This window comes from Numenius arquata, chromosome 25 (genome assembly GCF_964106895.1).
Source record: "Numenius arquata chromosome 25, bNumArq3.hap1.1, whole genome shotgun sequence".
Taxonomy (NCBI): domain Eukaryota; kingdom Metazoa; phylum Chordata; class Aves; order Charadriiformes; family Scolopacidae; genus Numenius; species Numenius arquata.
Genome location: NC_133600.1, coordinates 5,056,412 through 5,077,802, shown reverse-complemented (window position 1 = coordinate 5,077,802; position 21,391 = coordinate 5,056,412). Strand labels below are relative to the sequence as shown.

General features: G+C 48.9%; 1 protein-coding gene across 1 annotated transcript; it reads left to right on the top strand.

Annotated features, from left to right (window-relative positions):
• The first annotated feature begins 41 nt into the window (after window positions 1–41).
• SUGP1 (SURP and G-patch domain containing 1) lies at window positions 42–19,609 on the top strand. Its single transcript, XM_074163756.1, has 14 exons — window positions 42–79; window positions 349–520; window positions 1,110–1,213; window positions 1,631–1,858; window positions 3,699–3,822; window positions 4,405–4,508; window positions 6,231–6,354; window positions 8,141–8,649; window positions 14,063–14,169; window positions 14,831–15,008; window positions 15,243–15,349; window positions 16,171–16,316; window positions 17,786–17,915; window positions 18,447–19,609. The coding sequence occupies exons 1-14, from the start codon at window positions 55–57 to the stop codon at window positions 18,471–18,473; spliced, it is 2,085 nt and encodes a 694-aa protein (XP_074019857.1). The 5' UTR covers window positions 42–54; the 3' UTR covers window positions 18,474–19,609.
• The last annotated feature ends 1,782 nt before the right edge of the window (window positions 19,610–21,391 follow it).

The window sequence follows — 21,391 nt, the reverse complement described above, 5'->3', positions numbered from 1 at the left end:
CCTCACGCAGCCCACCCCGCCCGCCGCGGTGCATCGTGGGACGGGAGCTCCAAAATGGACAACCCCAGGGATGCGCCAGGTACGGCTGGTCCTGCCGAGCCCCCGGGCCCTGCCCCACCGCCCCCGGGCCGTCGACACCCTCTCCCCGCTTCCCCTGCGGCTCGGCAACCGGCTGCAGCGCGGGGGTGGCGGCGCAGCGGGGCCGGCGGCCTCCCCGCCGCTGTGAGGGCAGCGAGCCGGGGGTGGGGGGGTTTGTGCCCGGGGCAGGGCCGCGGCATCGTCCCCCCTCCTCGTCCCGGGGAGGCCCCGGGGGCCGCAGCGTTAATTTTCATCCCTCTCTTCCCGTAGGGAAAGCGAGCCGGTGGTTTGGGGTCGCACAGTCTAAATCGGCCAAGACGAACGTGAATATCCTTCACCAGGAGGAGCTGATAGCGCAGAAAAAGAGAGAAATTGAGGCCAGGCTGGAGCAGCAAGCGAAGCAGAACTACCTGAGCATACAGCAGCTGCCTCTGTTTGGAGAGTATGTGTGAATTACGGTGCTTTTAGGCAGGAGCTTCGCTGACAGAAACGGGGCGTGAAGCTGAAGAGAGGAGCTGTACAAAGCTCTTGGACTTGGAGGAAAATACTGAGAAAATTGAAATTGATAATTGAGTAAAGGTTGGAATAGGGCACTCGCGCCTTAGTTGGCCTAGCCACATTTTTCAGATACTAGTGAGAAAAGATACATGCAGTCATGTTTTTAACAGGGTATTATTGCACTTTCCTTCTGCTTCCTATTAATTGCCTTTCTTATAATCATGACTCTTAAGAGTTAACGTAGTTCTCCAGCTAAATGCTTGCCTGGGGTTCTTGGAAGCGGGGTAGCGTAACAGAGCAAGTAGAAATCCTGTTTCAACAGAGCAGTAAAGGAGGCGGGTGGAGAGTGTGGGTAAATGCTGTGAGCAGGAAGCTGAACGGTTCTGCTTGTGAAGAGCTGGGTGTGTTGTCAACGTTGGATGAGAAAGATTAATAGCTATTAACGTTTGTCTCCTGTTCACAATAAACGTGTGCGAGGGGAGCTGGGGAGGATGATGAGTACCATCACCAACGAGCTTTCTTTTTCTGTTCAGAGATGACGGTACTGACAGCGAAGCCTGTGTTTCCAACAAGTTTGTTAACGATGGCAGTTTCCTCCAGCAGTTTCTCAAGCTGCAGAAGGAAAAGTCAAGTACTGGTAGGTCGACTTCTGAGCAACAGGAGGCCTTTCCTTCTCCTGGTGAGCCCAGCTTTGTGTGAGCTGCCACTGTGTATGGTCACGTTAGAAATCCTGCTATGAGCTGTTACCAGTACGAGTAAGTTCTAAAGCAACAATGACCCCTTTAAATTCAGATTAAAGCTTTTCTTTGAGATGTGATAGGGAGATTTGCCCCCTTTCCCTCTTTCGGTGCTGTAAAGACAAGCATCTCTCTTTTAGCTTGAATCTCACTTGTAAAAATCATCACAGCTTTTACCTCTCACTGTCTTTAACTTACTCTGAAAATAACAGCCTATTGCAGCTGTGTTACTGCCTGAGTTGTTATTTATTGTAACCTGCTGAGATTAAACCAGGAAGGATGCCCAGGAATTATTTTCCCCCTCATTCTTTTCTAAGAACCTCCCCCAAGTTCTACTAATAACTCGGCAAACGCTTCTGCGCCAAACGTTGGGAAGAAACCTTTGCTGTTTGGGAAGCGGCCCGGTCAGGTCCTGAGCAGCATGCTGCACCAAGCGAGGAACTACTCCCATTCCAAACAGAGCCCCGTCGTTAACCGCCTCAGTGTGTTTCAGTCGCCAGACGAAGATGAGGAGGAAGATTATGAGCAGTGGTTGGAAATTAAAGGTAAATGACACCTTGTACTACGCCGTTTTGGGGGGCAAAACTTACCCCAGTGATAAGAGTTGAGTGTGGGAAGAGGATTCCCTCACTGCTTTTCCCCAGTGGAGGGTTGGGGTTTTTTCCCTTCTGCTGTGAATTGGGAATTCTTTGCACAGTTCCTGCATGCAGACTTCTGCCTCAGGAAATATAAATGACACTAATTAATGCTGGTGGACTCCTGCAAAGCCAGTTTCAGCAGCAAACCCCAGGCCTGAATGCAGTTAGATTAGATATCACTGATCCAGCCCCAGCTCGGTGTGAGAGATGGGTCACTCCCCATAGTGAAACCTGGTCTGGTTTGTCCCTAGAAGGTTTAATTTTCTCTGAGTTTTCAAGGCAAGCGCTTCGCCAGTCTATATATCTCTGTGAAAAATAACCTGTAGAGAAGAAATACGTTCTACTCTTAGTGGAGCTTGATTGTTTGGTAATAAGTATTCTGCTTTAGTACAATTGAAATCTGTTACAGTTAGTGCCAAGTTCTCTGGAACATATCTACATATAATACTTGTATTTAAAATGGAATTTTAAGTGTTTTTAAATGATAGAAAATGAAAAGTCCTCAGTTTGGGTATGTCTGTGTAGGGGGAAAAATTGTACGCGTTAATAAATAAGATTACAGGTAAGGCACAGAACTATGACCAGGTAAAATCAAAGTTCCTGCCTCTTTTCAAAGTTCCATCAGTGAATCTCACCTCTAGGTCCTTCCTGCTTTAAGTAGGATAGAAAACCAATAAAGAATGTTGCAGCACTTAAATAATCAAGTTTCTCTGGACAGCCCAGGCTGAGAAGCCAGAAGGCAGATTTGCTTAATAATCTGAATTTCATGCGTGCGTATTAATCAAGTATAAAATTAGATTAGAGTTGCTAAATAAGTCACACTAAGCTTTGTGTCATAATTTATTTCATTATATGTTTACAAAACTATGCCTAGCTATTTCTGGTGGGATTTATGAGAGCGTAATCTCAGCCAGTCTGACGCTGAGCATGAAATGTGCTACAGGGATGTGAGAAATAGCCACTGGCGGAACGTGGACCCTTAACTGAAAGGTTGTGGGTCTGAATCTAGTCAAGAGCAGTGTGAGAGCTCTGCTCCTGTGTGCTCTGTGTTCAGCTCCGTACCCAAAAGATCATTTTCTGGACAAATGCCTGTGTTTAGTTCCCGTTGAGTGTGTCCTGCACCAGCTCTGACTTCGTTCTCAGTGTCAGAGGGTTCCTTTCTTGGCGCAGAAGCCAAACCAGTTTCTTGGAGACTGGGCTTTCCTCTTGTCTCTGGTGGGATTCCCTCGCAGCGAGGGCTGAGAGATGGGTATTTGACAGCGGGAAGAACTATATGCTCCAGTGACACAGTCTGTCTGTGCTCTCGGGGTACAGAGCTGTGTCTTGGGAACTGGAATCCGTAATCTTTAGTGAGTAATGTGTAAAAAAAAAAAAACAACAAACAAACAAACAAAAAAAAAACAAATTCCTGTTCCTCCCCATCTTGTCTTATGTGGAACAGAATTGTCAGAAGCAAATTATGCTTCAGTTGAAGTCACACCCTAAATTGTACTGATCCAAATCTTGGGCTTTTCCTTGTAGACAAAAAATCCAGACAAAATATTAACTTCCTACTGGGGGGGCGCAGAGGCTGACGGCGAGGTGGGGATTGTAATTTGTACAGCTGTGTAAGACTGGATCCCCCATTTCATCCTTTCTCTTCCCGTTCCCGTTCTACTTTTGTCTGCCGCCGTGGTTCTTAGAAGTAATGTACCTGTTGCCTGTTTGGTGTGTGAGTTGAACCCCAGTACTGACAGCCTGCTTAAAGTTTTACCCCCAGAGGATGCGGAGACCCGGCAAGTGGTGGAAAAGCTGGCTAGGTTCGTGGCTGAAGGGGGACCGGAGTTAGAGAAGGTCGCTATGGAAGACTACAAGGATAACCCAGCTTTTTCGTAAGTGTGGTGCTAACTCTTGTCTCCCAAAGCAGAACGCTGTCTCCTTCTAGGAGAAAAAACATCACCCTTGTCTGTGTAGTTCTCCTGGATGTGTTTGGTTTAATTATCGGGTGGATTTGAGCTTTGTTGCCAGTAATTGGTTTATAGCTGGGGAAACTGAGGCAGAAGGTGATACTGCTGAGGAGAGGGATCGGCTTGAGTTAGGAATGCGGCCTGGGATCTCTGGCTGCCTGTACAGCCTCTGGCCAGGGCGATACTGGGCTGGATCTTGGGACTGGGTCTGTCTCCGCTGCCACGGACACGTTCTGTGGCTGTGGGCAGAGGGTTCCCTCCTACATCAGAAGAGACTGTTACTTATTTCCCTTCAAGTGACACAAAAAATTTGGGTGCAAGTCTGTAGCTGAAAGCTCTGTGTGTTTACACCTGCTGCGGACTTTGTAATGCACATTTGAAGTGCATTCTGAGTAATTTATCTTTGTTTGTTTGTTTTGAGCTGTTTATATCCCCAAGTATCAATGTTTGTGTACAGTTGTTGTTGATGCCTATTTTTTGCCCTTTTTTCCTCCGTCTCCACCCTAGGTTTTTGCATGATAAGAACAGCAGAGAATTCCTTTACTACAGAAAGAAAGTGGCAGAGATAAGAAAAGAGAATCAAAGTTCTCAGGCATCCTCTTCTCAGAAAGGTAATTAAAGCCGAGATCTGGAGAATATGAATTGCATGAGTTAAATTTGACTTCTTCACTCTGTAACTTCTGGCTAGGTCTGTTCTGGAAACAGTTGGAGCAGATATTTGGCTGTCAATCTGCTGCCTGTAAATAAAATTTCAAAATGGAAGGAGATGGTGATCGAATATCACCACGATGGCGTCAAACTCTTGTGCCAAAGTGGTCGTTTCCCAAGCCCAGAGCCTGTTAGACCATGCTCTGTCTAAAGGGCTCCAGAAAGAGATTTCCCTTGTATTTCTCCAAAATCCTTAAAGCGAACTGAAATAATTCTGTTGTGTGTGTTGTGGAAAGCGTTTCAGCTCTGAAAATGCGTTTGGGAAAAGTGTGTTTTCTCAGATGTTCTGATTTGATTTGTTACAAATGAAAACGGTTTATTTGTTGAACGTAATCCCCGTTTCTGCTGCCGTTTCCTTATCTGAAGCTTGTATTTTCTGCTTGGGATGTAAATCCTTGCAAGTAAAGGTGGGATTTACTTGCAAGTAAAGGCGTTTTCAGGTGGGAAACCAGCAGAAGTGGCTGCTCTGCCAACAGACAGGTGGTGTGAGCAGTGGAATCTGATTAACTGTGTTAAAAGACAGAAATTATTTAGTGGGAGATTATTTAGTGGTCTGTGGGCCAGGCGTTTATCGCCTCTACTCCAGGCCCACGTGTGGCCCTGGCGAATCACTCGGCCTCTCCGTGTCGGCTTCCTTTGCTGGAGGAAGGAGCCTTAATGCAATTTAGCTGTGGCGCTGATGAGTTAACAGCTCAAATGACTTGTGGTTTAATAGACTGGAGGCTGGAAGAGCTTGTTACCAATATCAACTAACTGATCCCAGGGCTTGGAAGCTAAGGGGTATTATCCCGTACTTTACAGGTGTGGAATATTGAAGCAAGGAAAGCTTATGACTTGTCTGTGGCTTATAATCATGTTTTCTGCCTCCTGGTCCCGTGCCAGCACGCGGGAGTACTGGCACTGGTACTGTGCAGGTAGCAAATGTCATATGAGGCTGTCATGGCTAAATAACCTATTTGCCTGGCTCCTTATAAACACCAAACACTTGAAATATTAATGATCAGAGCCTTCTCTGTGCCTTTGGACTAAGGCTGCAATAGCTGCCTCTTCCAGGTGAGGATGGGGACTGTTCCCTGGAGAATTTCCTCTGGCCTATGGCCCTCCCCTAAAAGGGCCAGCAGATGTGCAGGGACAGCAGGTACCGATGGGATTATGGAGCAGTATTATTTTGCCACTTTTTCTAATGCCTTCCTGTTGCCCCTGGGGATGTCAGTGGCAAAGTCTTTGACTAGAGAGGATTGTGAGTGCTGAGGTGTAACCCTTTGGAAGCGCGTCTGGCACGGGGAAGAAACAGGCTTCCTGTGCAGCAGAGAGAAAGGTGTGTTTCTTCCCTCTTTGAAGACAAAAGCTGGTTTGTCTGTTAATCTGCTTCTCATCTTGCTCCTGGCACAGAGGAAGCTGATGTGTGAAGGGGCGCTCCTCTGGTTACAAAGCTGTTGTACGACCTCATGCAATATCGTGGGGTTTTTTTTGTGATATAAACTCTATGACTGTTTACAATGTTTAATGTTTCTAAAAATTAAACTCGACCTTTTGCCCTTATTCTGCTCTTGGGGTTCTTAGAACAGATAGGCTTTGACTGTTGCTTGTGTGAGTTGGGCCCAGTACTGACAGCCTGCTTAAAGTTTCACCCCCAGACGACGAAGAGACAAAGAACTCTGCTGAGAAACTGGCCAGGTTCATAGCAGACGGGGGTCCCGAGGTGGAAGCTATTGCCTTGCAGAACAACCGAGAGAACCATGCTTTCAGGTAAAGGAAGAAACCTGCTGTTGGGTGTAGTGAGGGGTGGGAGGCGCTTGGATGGGTTTGGGTTTGTTTGGTTTTTTTTTTTCAAAGGGGAAATAATAAGACAATTTTGTGATAAGTCAGAAGTTCCAAGGACAGTGCACTCGGCGCTGATGCCTTTACATTCTCAAGCTGCACAGTTTAAAGCGAGGCCTTAAACAGGGAGAGGAATCTGTTTTTCCCCTGCATTAATTTACAGCTTTCACCTCTCCTCACCTGCTTTCTCTTCCAATGTGCCAGGATATTTCTAACCTTTACGATTTTCCCCGTAGCGATGTTTTGGTGTGGGCCCCCATCCACTGCTCGCTCCGCTACCACCCAGTTAATTTCCTGGGTTGCTCTTTGCACAGCATCTTCACTAGCGCCCAGGTAGCCTTCCTTCACCGGCAACTTCCCCTTCGGAATATCTTTTTCAGCCTTTCCAATGCAAATTGAACTCTTCAGTGCTCACTGACAGCTGTTTAGTGCCTCCCTTTGCTTTTAGATGGCGTTAGGTGCCTCTCCCCTGTCTTATATTTTTCTGCTCTTACACACAACGTGGTGTGTTGGCTGGAAATGAGGTGGGGCTCAGCAAGTCTTGGTTTGTTGCTGGTATTTTGGCATTTTATCGGCTGCCTTCTGGCCCTCTGGGGCGCTCCCCTTGTGTTGTTACATCAGGCTGATGTGCCAATATCTGAGCTGCTGCTTTATTTACTTTGAAACACCGCTGTGGTCCCACCTGAGCACGGGCAAGTTAAACGCTGCCGCCTCTGTTGGGATTTCATCAGGTTTGTTGTAGGGGGTGTCCTGTCCTGCCCCCTGCTCGTTCCTGAAGCCATCCTTAGCGCTGTTATTCCAGTGGAGGGGGATGCAAGACCACATTTAGGGAATTTTAAATATGTCCAAGAGCTGCTTGTGTATGTGGATGGGAAAGGCCCGTCCTCTCTTATCCCCAGGAGAGGTTATATCAAGTATTTAACTTTTCCTCTAAAAAGGGAAGATTGCAGCAGAATTAGGAATAGGCAGGTTTTCTGTGTGAAGTATTTTAACTGGAGTGAGCCCAAAAAGATAATGCGTTTCTAACAAACATGCCTGTATGGAGTTGTTTTTTTTGCATAGCTGCTAAATTGGGGATTGTTCACCTTCTTCCTGCAGAGATGAAGGAGTTTTCCTTTACCCAAAAGGTCAGAGATGCCTATTTCTGGAAGGGGTAGCAAACAGAGCAATGTTTTCTGTGTATGAGGGAACAGAAGGAGGAGTCAGGGTGTGATTAAGCAGACTGGTAATGTCAACGCTTCCAGCTTGGATAGAGGGCTGGGAGCAGTTTCTTTGGGCAGTGGTTTGGCATTCCCGTTGGTGAGACCGGAATATTTGTTTTTTCCTGCAAACTGAAACCCGAGGTGTCATGGAGCGTTCTGGAAGGCAGGTTGAATTCCTGGGGAGGACCTTGCCTTTCCACTAATGTGACGTGATCCTTTTTTAGTACCCTGTGTTTATTTGGCACCAAAAATAGCTGGGGTTTGCTCATGAGTGGGAAATACTCTTCTAATCCCAAAGGCTCGCAGCAAGAGCACCCTGCATTGTGTGAACATACACACAGGATGGTGCTGGAGAGCCAGAAAGTGTGTGGGAAGGCGAGTTGAGCAAGAGCATTGCGGGAAAGAAAAGCCCTAGTCAGACTGTGCCGTATCCAACCCCTGCGTATGGCTGGTACATCTAAACTTTCTTCTTTTTTTTTTTTCCTTTTTTTTTTTTTTAAATTTCTGTCTAGGTTTTTATATGAGCCAAACAGCAAAGGCTACAAGTATTACCGGCAGAAGCTGGAGGAGTTCCGTAAGGCCAAAACCAGCACCGTGTGTGCCCCTTCGCCAGTAGAGTCCAGTCTGAAAAGGAAGACGAGTCCTGAGGCATCGCCATCACCCTTGTGCTTATCGTCCTTGCCCTTGCCCGTGCCCTCACCTTTGCCCCTGCCCTTGCCTGTTCCCTCTCCTTTACCCTTGCCTTTGCCCGTTCCCTCTCCCTTGACTTCGCCCTTGCCTGTTCCTTCCCCCTTGCCCATTCCCTTGCCCGTGCCCTCCTCCTTGCCCTCACCTTCACCATCATCCTCTACGACTCCACCTGATCAGACGGCGACAGCTTCTGCTGCGACAACAACAGCAACCACAGCTACAGGCACCACTAAAAAGAAGCGGAAGAGCAGGTGGGGGCCGGAGGAGGACAAGGTGGAATTGCCCCTCCCGCAGCTTGTCCAGCAGCTGGATTCTCCCTCCCCTCTTTCAGGTGAGCGGGTCTGTGTCTTGTGTTCAGTAACTGCTTTTCCTGGGGAGTCCGTTCTGCCTTAGCCCAGCTGGTTTTGTAAACGTAAAGCCCGGCGAGTCTATCGCTTGTTGTAATCGCCGTGGTTGCCAGCCCCCTCTCTTTCAGCGAGGTCTAGCGGCTTGCTCTCCCCTGCGTGGAAACCCAGATAAACCACTTTATCTCGCTGACACCAGGGATTGGATCTTATCGTTCTCCAGCTCTATCTAAAACCCTGCTGTGCTATAGCTCATTACAGTCTCAGCCTCTGCGCTGTTTAGGGCTATTTCACTTCGGGAAGAGAGTCTGTCAGAAAACAAATATCAAAGGCTGAACGGTGCTTATTCCCCGTGGTGGGATAAACTCCCTGGGCAGCACTTCCATCTCGCTCTAACCGATCAGAAGGCTAAATGGGAAAAGCTGTTCCCCAAGTGGACACAGGGATAACTTCCAGTTCCAATTTATCCCTGTTTCAGTTCATTTGATGACAGATGGGGTTCATAGATTCATAGACTGGTCCAGGCTGGAAGGGACCTCCAAAGGTCACCTAGTCTGACCTCCCCGCAGTCAGCAGGGACACCCCCAACTAGACAAGGTTGCCCAGGGCCTCGTCGAGCCTCACCTTGAATATCTCAAGGGAAGGGGCCTCAACCACCTCCCTGGGCAACCCGTTCCAGTGCTCCACCACCCTCAGAGTAAAGAACTTTTCCTAATATCCAATCTAAATCTCCCCTTCTCCAACTTCAAACCGTTGCCCCTCATCCTGTCACTGCCGGCCTTTGTAAACAGACCCTCCCCAGCCTTCCTGTAGGCCCCCCTCAGGTACTGGAAGGCCGCTATTAGGTTTCCCTGGAGCCTCCTCTTCTCCAGGCTGAACAACCCCAGCTCCCTCAGCCTGTCCTCATAGCAGAGGTGCTCCAACCCCCTGATCATTTTGGTGGCCCTCCTCTGGACCCGCTCCATCAGGTCCATGTCCTTCCTATATTGAGGGCTCCAGACCTGCACACAGTGCTCCAGGTGAGGTCTCACCAGAGCAGAGTAAAGTGGCAGAATCCCCTCTCTGGATCTGCTGGCAACACTTCTTTTGATGCAGCCCAGGATGTGATTGGCCTTCTGGGCTGCGAGAGCACATTGCCTGCTCATGTCCAGCTTCTCGTCCATCAACACCCCCAAGTCCCTTTCCTCAGGGCTGCTCTCTAATACCTCATCCCCCAGGCTGTGTTTATACCGAGGATTGTTTCGGCCCAGGTGCAGAACCCTGCACTTGCTTTTGTTGAACCTCATGAGGTTCATCTGGGCCCACCCCTCCAGCCTGTCCAGTGGGTTCCCAGTCCTCATCCAGCGCTGAGGCTCCTGCTGCTGTTACTTCAATGGCGAAGTTCACCCAGGGGCTGGAGGTCTCTTTGAGGGCTGGAAAAGTAGTTCTTCCAGTCGAGGTACTTCTAGGGAGCTCTCGGAGGTCGAACTCTGGTGGCCCGTTTGTGCGTGTGCGGATCGATAATTAGGCAGGCAATTAGAGATGTGTACAGAAACTTGAGTCGCTCAAGGACAACAGGTGAATGCAGACATTTAAGGTGGCATCTCTGAGTCCTTTGCCCAATTAGTGCCGTGTGGGGAAAGGGTGTGAAAAGGAGAAAGAGAAAGCTCTGGCAAGTCCATGGGTCTCCTGCCTTGGCTGGGGTTTAGAGGAGATAATTGCTCAGCCGTTAATAGCTTTGATTGTTAGGGCTGGGGTAAGGTGTAGGGTTGGAGGTATGTGCTGCGGTGTCTGTTGATTCGGTGGAGATCAGGAAGGAAGGACTCCTGTCTCCTAATCCAGCCCTTCGAATGGAGATGAAGGGAAGTTCCTACGTGATTCCATCTTCTGATCACAGCCCTGGACAGAAATCTTGGCTTTACATCTCTCATGTACAGGACGAGACACTAGCCTGGACGGCTTGTTCGTTTGCCCTTGAGTTGCTGCTCACATTAAGGCAGAAATCAGATGCAAAAGTCTTTCCTGATTTTGTACCTCTAGAGTATATACATATTTTTTTTTTCCCTTGCAGACGGTAATGAAGCTTCGATGATGAAGCTGGGCAGGCGCTATCAAAACAAGCATCAGATTTTCTCTTAATACCTCCTGCTGCAGTGGGGGGGCTGCAGGGGTATCCATGTGCTCATTCCAGCACGCTTCCCGCTGAAATCTCCCCTGGCTCCTTCAGCCTCCCCTTAATTAGACAGAGACATGCTCCTGGTGTTCACGCTCACTTTCTGCAGGGCTTTGTGTCAAGTAGAAGAAAAGGACAGCAAACAATTTGCCAGGCATAACAAATCAACCCTTAATGCGCTGTTAATGCTCTGCAGGGGGAAGGTTTTTTTTTTCTTTATCGGTTCAGATGGACTAATCCCTTCTTAGAATTAACATCCTCAACCTGACAGGTGAAGAGAATTCCAAATTCCACCCCTGGTCCTGTGGAAGGTCAGAGTTGCACAGTGTCCTTTGGTACCCAAGTATCTATGTCTTAGTCCTTTATCCTTAGCAATTGTTCGGGATTTAGTGAAGGCCTGTTCCAATACTTTTTCCTCTCTGCTCTTAGTAATAAATTAATATCGTGGAGAGGAGAAAGTGTAGCCCTTTTGGACAGAAACAAGGCTCCTCTTAAATGTATTGCTATCAAAACACTTTACTGCAGGGGCTAGTATATCTGAGAAGCTAAACAGAGCAGAGATATTGTGATTAGTGAACTCTGTGGACTAATGGGAAATTACAGGCTGTCACTAGAATTTTCTGACACCTAATAATGGATTGGTTTGGGGCTGATTAGTTTTAATTGAGTAAGATCTTCAGACTTAGGAAGCCAGAAAAAAACAACCAAAAAACAAAAAACAGGCACTTCTATATTGGGGTTTCTTCCTCTGTCCTTAAAGGACGTTCACTTCCCTTGTAACAAGCTCCTCTTCGGGCATGTGGGAGAGGGATAAACCTTCAGGTAGCCTCCTGCCAATGCTGCAGACAGACTGCACCATTAACCCTCTAGGCAAAGCTGATGTCATTCAAGGCAAAAAAAAATAAAAAATGTATTTTTCCCAGGCCTGCTGAACACGGCTGAGAAACAACTCCTTATCTTCTGCTTAGTGTTTGCCTGATGCTAGACCAGTGCAAGGAACTTATAAATTTTATCTATTTTTATGCTAATACATTGACTCATCTTATTTCTGAGTAGACTTTTCTATCTTCAGATGTGGACTTGGGGTGGAGCTTCCCTTTTTTCTCTCTGCTTTGCCTCTATCCTGCTACTTTGGGCCAAACCTACAAAAATATCCTCCAGAGCTACGTTTCTGCAGTGACTTTCAGCATAAAGTCTGCGAGGTACCAGAGCATCAGATGAACCAGAGGGGGGTTTTAGGATGGGGAGGAGCAGTGGCATCTGCTTTCTGGGAATGAAAAGATGCTACAGCCTCACCTTTCTCCTTTAAGGTGGTTATATATGCTGGCAAGCCACCAGCTCGTGGGACCTCCAGAGCTGCGCCTGGCTCTTCGCCGGCGTGTTTATGCAATTCAGAACCAAGCCAAAGAGCTGCCGACCTCTGTGAAGGGCAGAGAGTCTTCCTCGGTGCATTCAGCGAGAGCTTTCCCATGCCCTGAGCTGGGAGGTGAATCTTTTGACTGGGGTTGATGCTGGAGTGCTCCGGTCTCATGTAACATTTGGGGCCTGATTCCTCTTTCCACGGAATAGTGTGTTCAGTAAAACTGTCTCCAGATCTCAGTGCTCTCCGAGATGGAAATGGGGCTATTTATCAAAAGTAGATAGGTTGATTTTTCTATTTGTTCTTATTTTTTGGGAGCTGAAAGTGCATATCCTCGCACCAAGCCCAGCGGAATGCACCTTCTTGCTTCCCTGCTCTTGGAAAACCTCTTGCAGTGTTTTACATAATTCTTCCTGCAGTTTCCTCCTGGTGCCGGTGTGAGTGTGCAGGGGCTGTAGCTGCAGGAGGGAGGGTGGATGCCCGGCTTTATCCTCCTCCTCGGGAGGCTGGAGCTCAGGAAGCTGCTTTTCCCATCCTGGCCCGCTTGGCCAAAAGCGTGGGGGGAACGAAGCGGGGATCAGAGCGCTCGGATCAATTGCCCCGAGTAAGAGGAAGGGAGAGTACGACCCCTGGGGCTTAATTAACATGCTGCGTCGACATTGGGTGTCATGAACAGTGATCCTATTATTATCGGGCTTCATAATTAATAGATAATGAATAATTAATGAAGCATCATTTAACTGTAGCCTGGACTTAGATTCAAACGGAGGTTTCTGCAGTCATTAGGAAGAAATCCTTTTCCTTGTGTTGAAAAATGCAATGCTCTTTCAAGTGCAGTTGTGTGTCATCTTTTAATCCCTTAAATATTTAACTGTCGGGTTCTTAGCTCGGAGGTGCTTTAGAGGGAAGCTGCCAGCCCTGCTACGTATATATTTATATACAAACCAAGTTTGCAAGGCAATCTCCATTTAAATCTCTTTTTCTGCAGCCCCAGCAATGCTTCTATTACTTTCTTTCATGGTGCAGCAATACAAATAGGCTTCCTTTTTTTCCCCCCACCTCTCTCTTTCCTTTAACTCACCCTTTGAACTCAGAGTGTCGTTTTAAATCGGTAGGTGCCCTGCCCTGATAACGTTAATATCTGATAAAACAGCAAAAATCATTCCAAAGGAGGAGCTCCCTGAAGGGGATGCTGCAGGAGGAGGAGGAGGAGGATACATCAATGGGATTGTCAAGCAGAGACTCAAAATGCCCCCTCTTTGAAAGCAGCGGCGACATCCCTGGCGATGCTGCTCTTGAGCCTGTAGATTAGAAACTAAAGTCTCCTCGGGGAACGGCAACTTCCAAAAGCAACGTTAATGCTCGTGTCTTTATTCTAATGTGGTCATTTGCTTTTCATTTGGAATGAAGGAGCTGTTTACATAGTAATCAGCAGAGCCTGACGTGCGCAGGTTGGGCAATGCGCTGCCGGGCTCCGGTCTGCCTCGGACTCGGGGCTGAATAATGAAGTATCGCTCTTTGCGATGGCCGGGGTTCATGAGGAAGCCTTACCAGGGAGAATTACATCGGAAAGAGGAGTGATTTTTTTTGAAGCGTGGTGGGGCAGATTGCCATGCAGTGGGACCTCTGAGGATGTGAGAGGAGGTTTGGGAGTCTGTGGACAGGTCCTGGGAGCAGGGGGAGGGAATACCCCCAGCTGGGTGGCAAAGGAGGTGGTTCCTAAGTCCTACCAGGTGGTTGTTATTCAGTCAAAGTTTCTCAATGCTTGCAATCATGAAATAAGTGTAAAACTTCACGTGGGGATCCTGGTTCCACTGGTCTCAACATCTGTCTCAGTTTTTGTTTTGTTTTTTTTTTTTAAAAATCTTTTACCATATGCTTGTTACAGTTCAGGACCTCAAGGGTCTTGGTTATGAAAAAGGGAAACCGGTTGGTTTGGTGGGTGTGACGGAGCTCTCCGAAGCCCAGAAGAAGCAGCTGAAGGAGCAGCAGGAGGTAATGCCCTGAAATGATTTCCAAATTCGTTTGGTTACCAGCGTATTGTCTGGCTGGGTTAGAGGGGGATATGGAGGTGGAGAGAGCAAAGGAGCTCTCCCAGTGGCCCACAGATAAATCTGGAGGATTTGTGCTGAATGCCTCAGAATCATGTGGTGCTGCAGTCAGCAGAAATATTAGAGGGCTTTGGGGAATATGAATTAAGGCAGCCAATTGCTGTCCTACCAGACTAAAACCCCAAAATCTATAAGGTCCGTTGTGTCACATCTGCAGGTGGTGATGTATCGCCCCAGCAGCGGGGAGAAGGTGAGCGGATACTTGAAGTTTTGGGGGGGGGAACGAGAGCAGAATTGGCTTTCGTGAGACCATGAGGGTGGTGTTTAAGCTGCGTGGGGCTGCTCAGACGGCAGCAGTCCTTAGTGTTAATATCAAGGTACTTCCGTTGGAGGAACCAGCGCATGATGCTCCTGTTTGATGTGAGAAACGAGCGGAGGAGATCAAACAGCAGCTCTGCCTGGCGGGATTTGTAGTTGTCGTAACCTGTAACTCTGTGCCGCGGGGTGCGGGCTCTGCTGCAGAACCCTGTGCCAGACTCCGCTCCTGTGAAGGGGTTGTTTTATTGAGCATCCTGTCGCATTTCTTCCCCCCCCCCCCCCGCCAGATGCAGCAGATGTATGATATGATCATGAAGCACAAGCGGGCCATGCAGGAGATGCAGATGATGTGGGAAAAGGCCATTCAGCAGCACCAACATGGCTACGACAGCGACGAAGAGGTGGACAGTGAGCTGGGGACGTGGGAGCACCAGCTTCGCCGCATGGAGATGGACAAGACACGAGGTGCGGAGGGAGCTGCCGCCCAAACCGCTCGCTCTGTGGTTGCACAGAGGCCTCCAGAGGGAGATGCCTGAGACCGGGGTCGCTTTTCACCACTCTGTGCTGTGATTTCCCTGCCTGTTGAGTGGAGATAATAACCCTCTGCTGCTGGGAGGCTTTATGCTTCACAAACCCTCTGAAATTCAACTCAAAGAACATTGCCTTATTGCTGGTTTCTTTCCTCTGTGTCTTGGGCAGAGTGGGCTGAGCAGCTGACCCAGATGGGCAGAGGGAAACATTTCATCGGAGACTTTCTTCCACCCGACGAGCTGGAGAAGTTCATGGAGACATTCAAGGCACTGAAGGTGAAATAGCAGAGACTTCCCAGGGCGGTGCCATTGTCACACTTGTCCCGTAGCAGGGAGGGAAAGATCTTGAGCGTGTTGAGCCCATTTTTCACAACATTAGCTCCCTTGCAGCCTTGAGGTACTTCTGCCCTTCCCCTGGGGGCTCTGTTACTTCTGGAGGAAACAAGGGGTTAGGTTTTTTTGCTGTTTGCAGAGAAACAAATTGGAGAGCAGACTGTTGGGGGCAGTATTTGGGGGTTAGCTGAAATTCCAGACAGGCCTCTCACACTCCCCAGCGTCTGTCTGCTCTTCCTGTTTCGAGTAAGTGGTTGCAAGAAAAATCTGAATTTTTATCCAGATGATTGCAGTAAAGTGAAAATGTAAAGCCTACAAAAAGCTTATGCAAAGCACTTCAATACCTGCCAATTCTCCCTAAACTGCAGAACTTCATGCTGGCACGTCCTTCATCGTGTTTTCGTGTAGCCAGCGTGGGGTCTGACGTTCCCTGGAGATTCTGGCTTAAATAAGAACTGTATCTGAGGCTGCATCCAGTGAGCAACTTAAAATTCAGGAGCTAAATATTTCTCAGCTTAATCTCGCAGTGGCATTCCCTGCTTCTTGCAGATTATGTTGTAGGGCTCTGCAGTGCTTTATCGTTTACCCATTTTCTTCTCTGTGGCGTTGCAGAACTGGAATCCCAAGAAATGGTGATAGTTGTTAATTGTTTGGCAGAACCATCCTAACTCTGAATAGCTGAAGCTGCTTTTCCCCTCCTCTGACCCCCCCAAAATAGGTGCATATAAAAAAAATAACCAACACTGCCTTTTGTGTCTCTGCAGGAAGGACGTGAGCCAGATTATTCCGAATACAAGGAGTTCAAACTGACTGTGGAAAACATAGGTTATCAAATGCTAATGAAGATGGGCTGGAAGGAAGGCGAGGGTCTCGGCTCGGATGGGCAGGGGATTAAAAACCCTGTCAGCAAGTAAGCAGAGTTCTCCTACTATTGATTTAGTCCTTTCCTCTTGGGCTGGTAATTGATGCTCCTGCCCCAGCCCCCTGGAAGCAGCTGCAGTGAATGTGGCTGTAATTCATCACTCGAACAGAACATGGAATCCTCCCAGCAAAGGAGAATCACAGAGTCACAGAGAAAAATGGTTTCTGATTTTCCTTGGGGTTCCCTCCCCCGCCAAGGCCTGGGGTTGTTCCTTTAGCTCAGGCAGGAGGTGTGGTCTGAGCCAAGAGGATTTTGTTTCTAATCCCTGTTTGTGTAGTCTGTTCTTCCGAGAGGTGCCTTCTCCCCAGTTTCCCCATCTATAAAATGAAGATACTTGTCTGCACCTCACTTCTCCCAGGCCATGTGAGGATTGAGTCATGTCTTTGAAGTCATAAATTTGTTAAAGAGACGTGCCTTTTTGCATCTGAAGCGCCGTTGGGTCCCTGGTGTGGGTGAAAGGCCATCACCAGCGTTGCTGCTGCTAGACCTGTGTCCGAGAGGTGTTTCGCTCCAGGTCAGAGCTTTGTGGGTGGTCGTGCAACTCTCTCGACCTCACCCTTTTGCACAGAAGTTTTTTGATTTGATCACACTTCATATATAGTAAAGCTTTATGAGCGTTCTCTCCCAAAATAGACGAGCATCTCTTTTTAGGTGGATCATCTGTTGGTAACATATGCTGAACTTCAAACCCAAATATTGGGGATAGGAAATACTCTGAGTTGGTTTTTAGCGCTAGATCCTTTTAGAAATATCAGTTGTTTGTTTACTGCACGATAGAAAGTGTCTCTAGAGAGCACTTCTGCTCCTCTTTTGCAAGAAGATCTCTCTGGCAACGTGTTTATTGGTTCAGAGAGGTTCTGTGATAACAGGTCGCTGTGATCAGAGCAGTGAGAGTTACAGGCAGCAGCGGGAAGGCAGTTCCTGTCCATCGCAGGGTTGAACGAGGGCTGTCATTTGCTTGGGCTCTGCCATCTCTGATGTTCTTGGAATGGGGGAGAAGGCGCTGCTGCAGAGGGAAAGGAATTGCTTCTGCTTCTGGACTGTTGTGGAGCGGAGGAACGGGAGACAGGCTTGTTGTCTTAATGCTTTTACCCCCAACCAGTGTGGCACAAATCAACACAGTTGGTTGCCAGAGGTTGGTCTGTGCAGGGTCAGACGCTTCAGCGGGGAGGCTCCAGAGCACAGACGGTATTTCTGGTCCAGCTGTAAAAGGTTAAGCAAATATATGTTGACACGACTGCTTCCATCCAACACCACCAGGCCTCACTGGTTTGGAAGGGCAATGTAGAAACGTGGCAAATTCAGTAAGCTGCTGGGTGTTAGCTGTCTGTCTCGATGAGGATGCCCAGTGCCCCCCGGTGCCTGCTCCCTGAGCTCCGAGCAGGTATTTCTGAGGAAGAGGGGGTGATCTGTCACATCTCCTCACCTCGCAGCCTTTGTGCCTTCTTCCCACACAGGGGAACCACAGCTGTGGATGGAGCCGGCTTTGGCATCGATCGGCCGGCTGAACTGACCAAGGAAGACGATGAGTACGAGGCGTTCCGCAAACGCATGATGCTCGCCTACCGCTTCCGGCCAAACCCGCTGGTAAGTGCTCCCGAAACCAGAGGGGACGCGGTGACAAATCCACCGAGGCTTTTCTGTGTTTCTTGGAGGGCTGGGAGCGTTTCTAGTGCTTCGCCAAGAGAGCAAACGCTGTGAGAGTTTCTCTTTGATTCTCTTCTCACTACTTCTTCCCAAATTATCGCTGCTGAAACATCCACGGATGTACAGCTTTCCTTGCTGTGACTTTTTTAATACAACCCCCCCCTGTTTTTAATTTTATCTGGTACATACAAAGTATAAACTCCGCACGCAGAGGAAGCGGATGGGTTGTCCGTGAATCCACGGTTTATTTAGAATAACTGTTTTCCTGGTGGCAAAAATGTAAGTTTGCATTTGCCTCGGTTGCGTTCAGCACACCTAGAAAGCTGCATTTGACATCGCTGACGGGAGACCTCAGGTTTCACTGTCAGAAATGTCACGTTTCAGTGGCTTTTTCAGGTAATTAAGCTCAGATGCTCATTGTTCTGCCAAGACAGCAATTTTGATTAATTTTCTCTTGTTATTCCCCCACAGAACAATCCACGACGACCTTACTACTGAGAATGTATTTTTGGGGGACGATGTATTTCCAAAACAATTGTAACTTGACTGTGAAATGTTACGAAACTGCATTATCATTCTCTTATTTGCTAATATTGTCAAACTTAACGGAAGTCACAAATGACCGTCTTTCACCCAGAAGAAAGGCCTGGGAGCCCGCTCAATCGCACGCTCCGCTGTCATGACAACTGTGCGGTGACAAGGCCTGGGTGACGTTGGGAGAGGTGAGAGCAGTGGAAGGGGAGCACCAAAGATACCGGTGGGAATAGTTCAGGGACTCCGCTCGTGTTTAGCTCGGTGCCATGTCACAAGAAATGCATTTTTTTTTCTTTTTTTTTTTTTTTTTTAGCCTGACAGCAAATCCTCTGTCATTGAGATCCGCAGCTTGTGCTGCTCTTGGGGGGGTTTATTTCGTTTATTTAGGTTTTTTTTTTAATTGCGAATACAACAAGGGACTGTCTCCGACCCAGCCGTTGGGGCTGCTGTTCAGTCAGGCTGTTGTTTTCCCTGAAGAACTGGGTTCTGATGCTGTGGTGAGGCCAGAATTACAGTCTGACCTTCAAGTGACATTGCAAAACCAGTGCCTGGTGCTTTTCCCTCTGCCCTCGGGAAGACGAGGCGCGGGTCGCTGTGGAGCGCGGCCACGAGGCTTGAGGAGGCCCAGGGCAACCTCCTTCAGCTCCAGCCTCTTGGTTTCTTGAACACTAAGTTCACCCCCAGCTCCCTGGAGACTCGCTCCCACTTTCCATGGATTGGGGTGAAGAAGAACCAAGCCTTCAAACGCAGTTTCCCAAACTTGGATTTCATTGTCCTAAGAAAAAAAAAAACCCTCTACAAATCCAAATTTTCTTCGTTTGGTCTGTAAATAAAATAAAACTCATTTGTTCCTTAGTTTTAATCACTGAATTTTTGGGAAGAGCGGTCTTGCTGTGGCTTTTCACAGCCTGAGAGACTGCTCTCGATCTTCCTTCCTTCCCAGCATCTCAGAGGAAACAAAGTGAGGTTTGGTGGGTTTGGTTTCTTCTGCGTTTGTTTTCCCTCGGTCCGAATAACTCGCTGTGTGATTCTCTTTTGTTAACTTTTCTTAACAACGTGGAGTCAAGGATTTGGCTTTCAATAAAAACATTTGAAACGGTAAATCCGGTAGGGGTTTATTCTGAGAAAAAATAAATCCAAATCCGTGAGCTGGGTGGCTCCTGGGTGCCAGCACACGGTGGCCACTTGCCACGGCTCGTATGGGGGGGTGTGTTGTACCTGGGGTGGCTCGTCGGCGCGGGCAGTAATTGTGAAAGATTGGGAAATGACGAGAAGAAATGTGGCAGGTCTTTGGCAGGGCCAAGCTTCTGCTCCAGTGATTAAGGTCACTGCGATTAAGGTCACTGTGACAACTGCGCTTTCCTGGTGAGTTGGGGACACTCGTCCCTTGGGGAGGTGACACTGGTCCCGGTTCCTGCCCAGCACAAGCCAGAGCTGGTTTTCGTGACTCGCCAGAGACTGGAGCATCGCGGGGCTGCCCCTCTGGCAGGGTTTGCTGTAGGAGCAGGGCCATTTTCGGTCTTTTTATCCCAAATGTAAGCCGTGTGACATCCTCGGGGCACTGTCGCTGACCCGGTCACAGCGTGGCCCCAGAGGCAGGGTGAGGACAGGCTTCTGCTGGTGCTGGTGGGGTCGTTAAAGCTAATTGATGCTATGGCGATCCCTGCGTGCGTCCTCCGTGTCGTGTTGGCAAAAGTTACTTTATTCCTTTATTTCAAGGCAGCAGCCTGGGTCGGCCTGAGCCCCTTCTCTGGATGATGGTGTTCAGCAAGAGGTGCTTTGCTCTGCTCTGGTTTTTTTTTCTTGCGGCATTGTAAGTCCCGTGCTGTTCCGGGTCAGCCCTGCAGAAACCACTTTGTGCCCTCCGCCTCCTTCCCGTCATTAGCTCCGAGCGGGGATTCGGCCTTGGGAAAGGGAATCAAAGGGGCGGCCGCTGTGCGCCGGGCCCAGAAGGTCACCGGAGCCGGTGATCAAAGAGTAAACTCCCGGTGCCCGCCGTGCGGAGGCCGTGCCAGCTGCCCGTGTGGCGTGAACGCACAGGTGACCGGGCACGAGCACCCGTGGTGAGCGTGGCATGGGAGAGCACCGGAAAAACACCTGGATGGGGAGAGACAAAGAGGTTGGAGGAGCTGGGAGACCGGAGCGATGCTCGTAGGGTTTCGGTGTTTGGGAAAATCTGATGGTGGTTGTATCAATTCACCCCAGATTATCTGTTTTCACCTCCCCTTTTTTTTTTTCCTTACAGGGTGTTAGGCTGCTTTTTGTACGTCTCCCTCTACAAATAGGGCTGGGGGGTGGTTTCTCAGCCGCAAAGTCTCGTCACTGAGCCCTGGAGGCTGAACACCCCCCCCCCTCCTTGCTCTCAGGTGCGTTCCCTTCGCCGTAGACTGAACGATCACCCCCTAACGAGCGTCTCCTCGTCACCTCCCTGCTGACAAGGTTCATGGGGTGCATTCCAGCTCCTCCCGCGCGGAGGGGACGATGAACAAACCCCGGAGCAAAGTGCAGGGCGGCCGGTTCGGCCCCCGGACTCTGAAGCAAGAGGGCAAAAGAGTGACGGTGACACGGCGGGGACGGGTTTGTGAGAAGGGGGAAAGGTTGAGCAGCCGCGCTGGGGCTCTGCAAAGTTCCATGGAAGTCTCTTAAGCGTGTTCCCAAATTCTGGATGGCTGGGGCAGGTCTCTCCCCGGGCTGGGGGGAGGCAAACACCGGTGTTTTGAGCAGAGAATGTGAGAGGAGGATGTCGGGGGAGCTCTGGGCTCCCAGTTGAGCGCAGAGACCTTGAAACTCCTGCTCTCCTGCTCGCTTCAATTCATTATTAAAGGCAGGGATGAAGTGCTGGCTTTCATGTGCTTCTCTCCTCTCTTCCTCTTACAGATCTG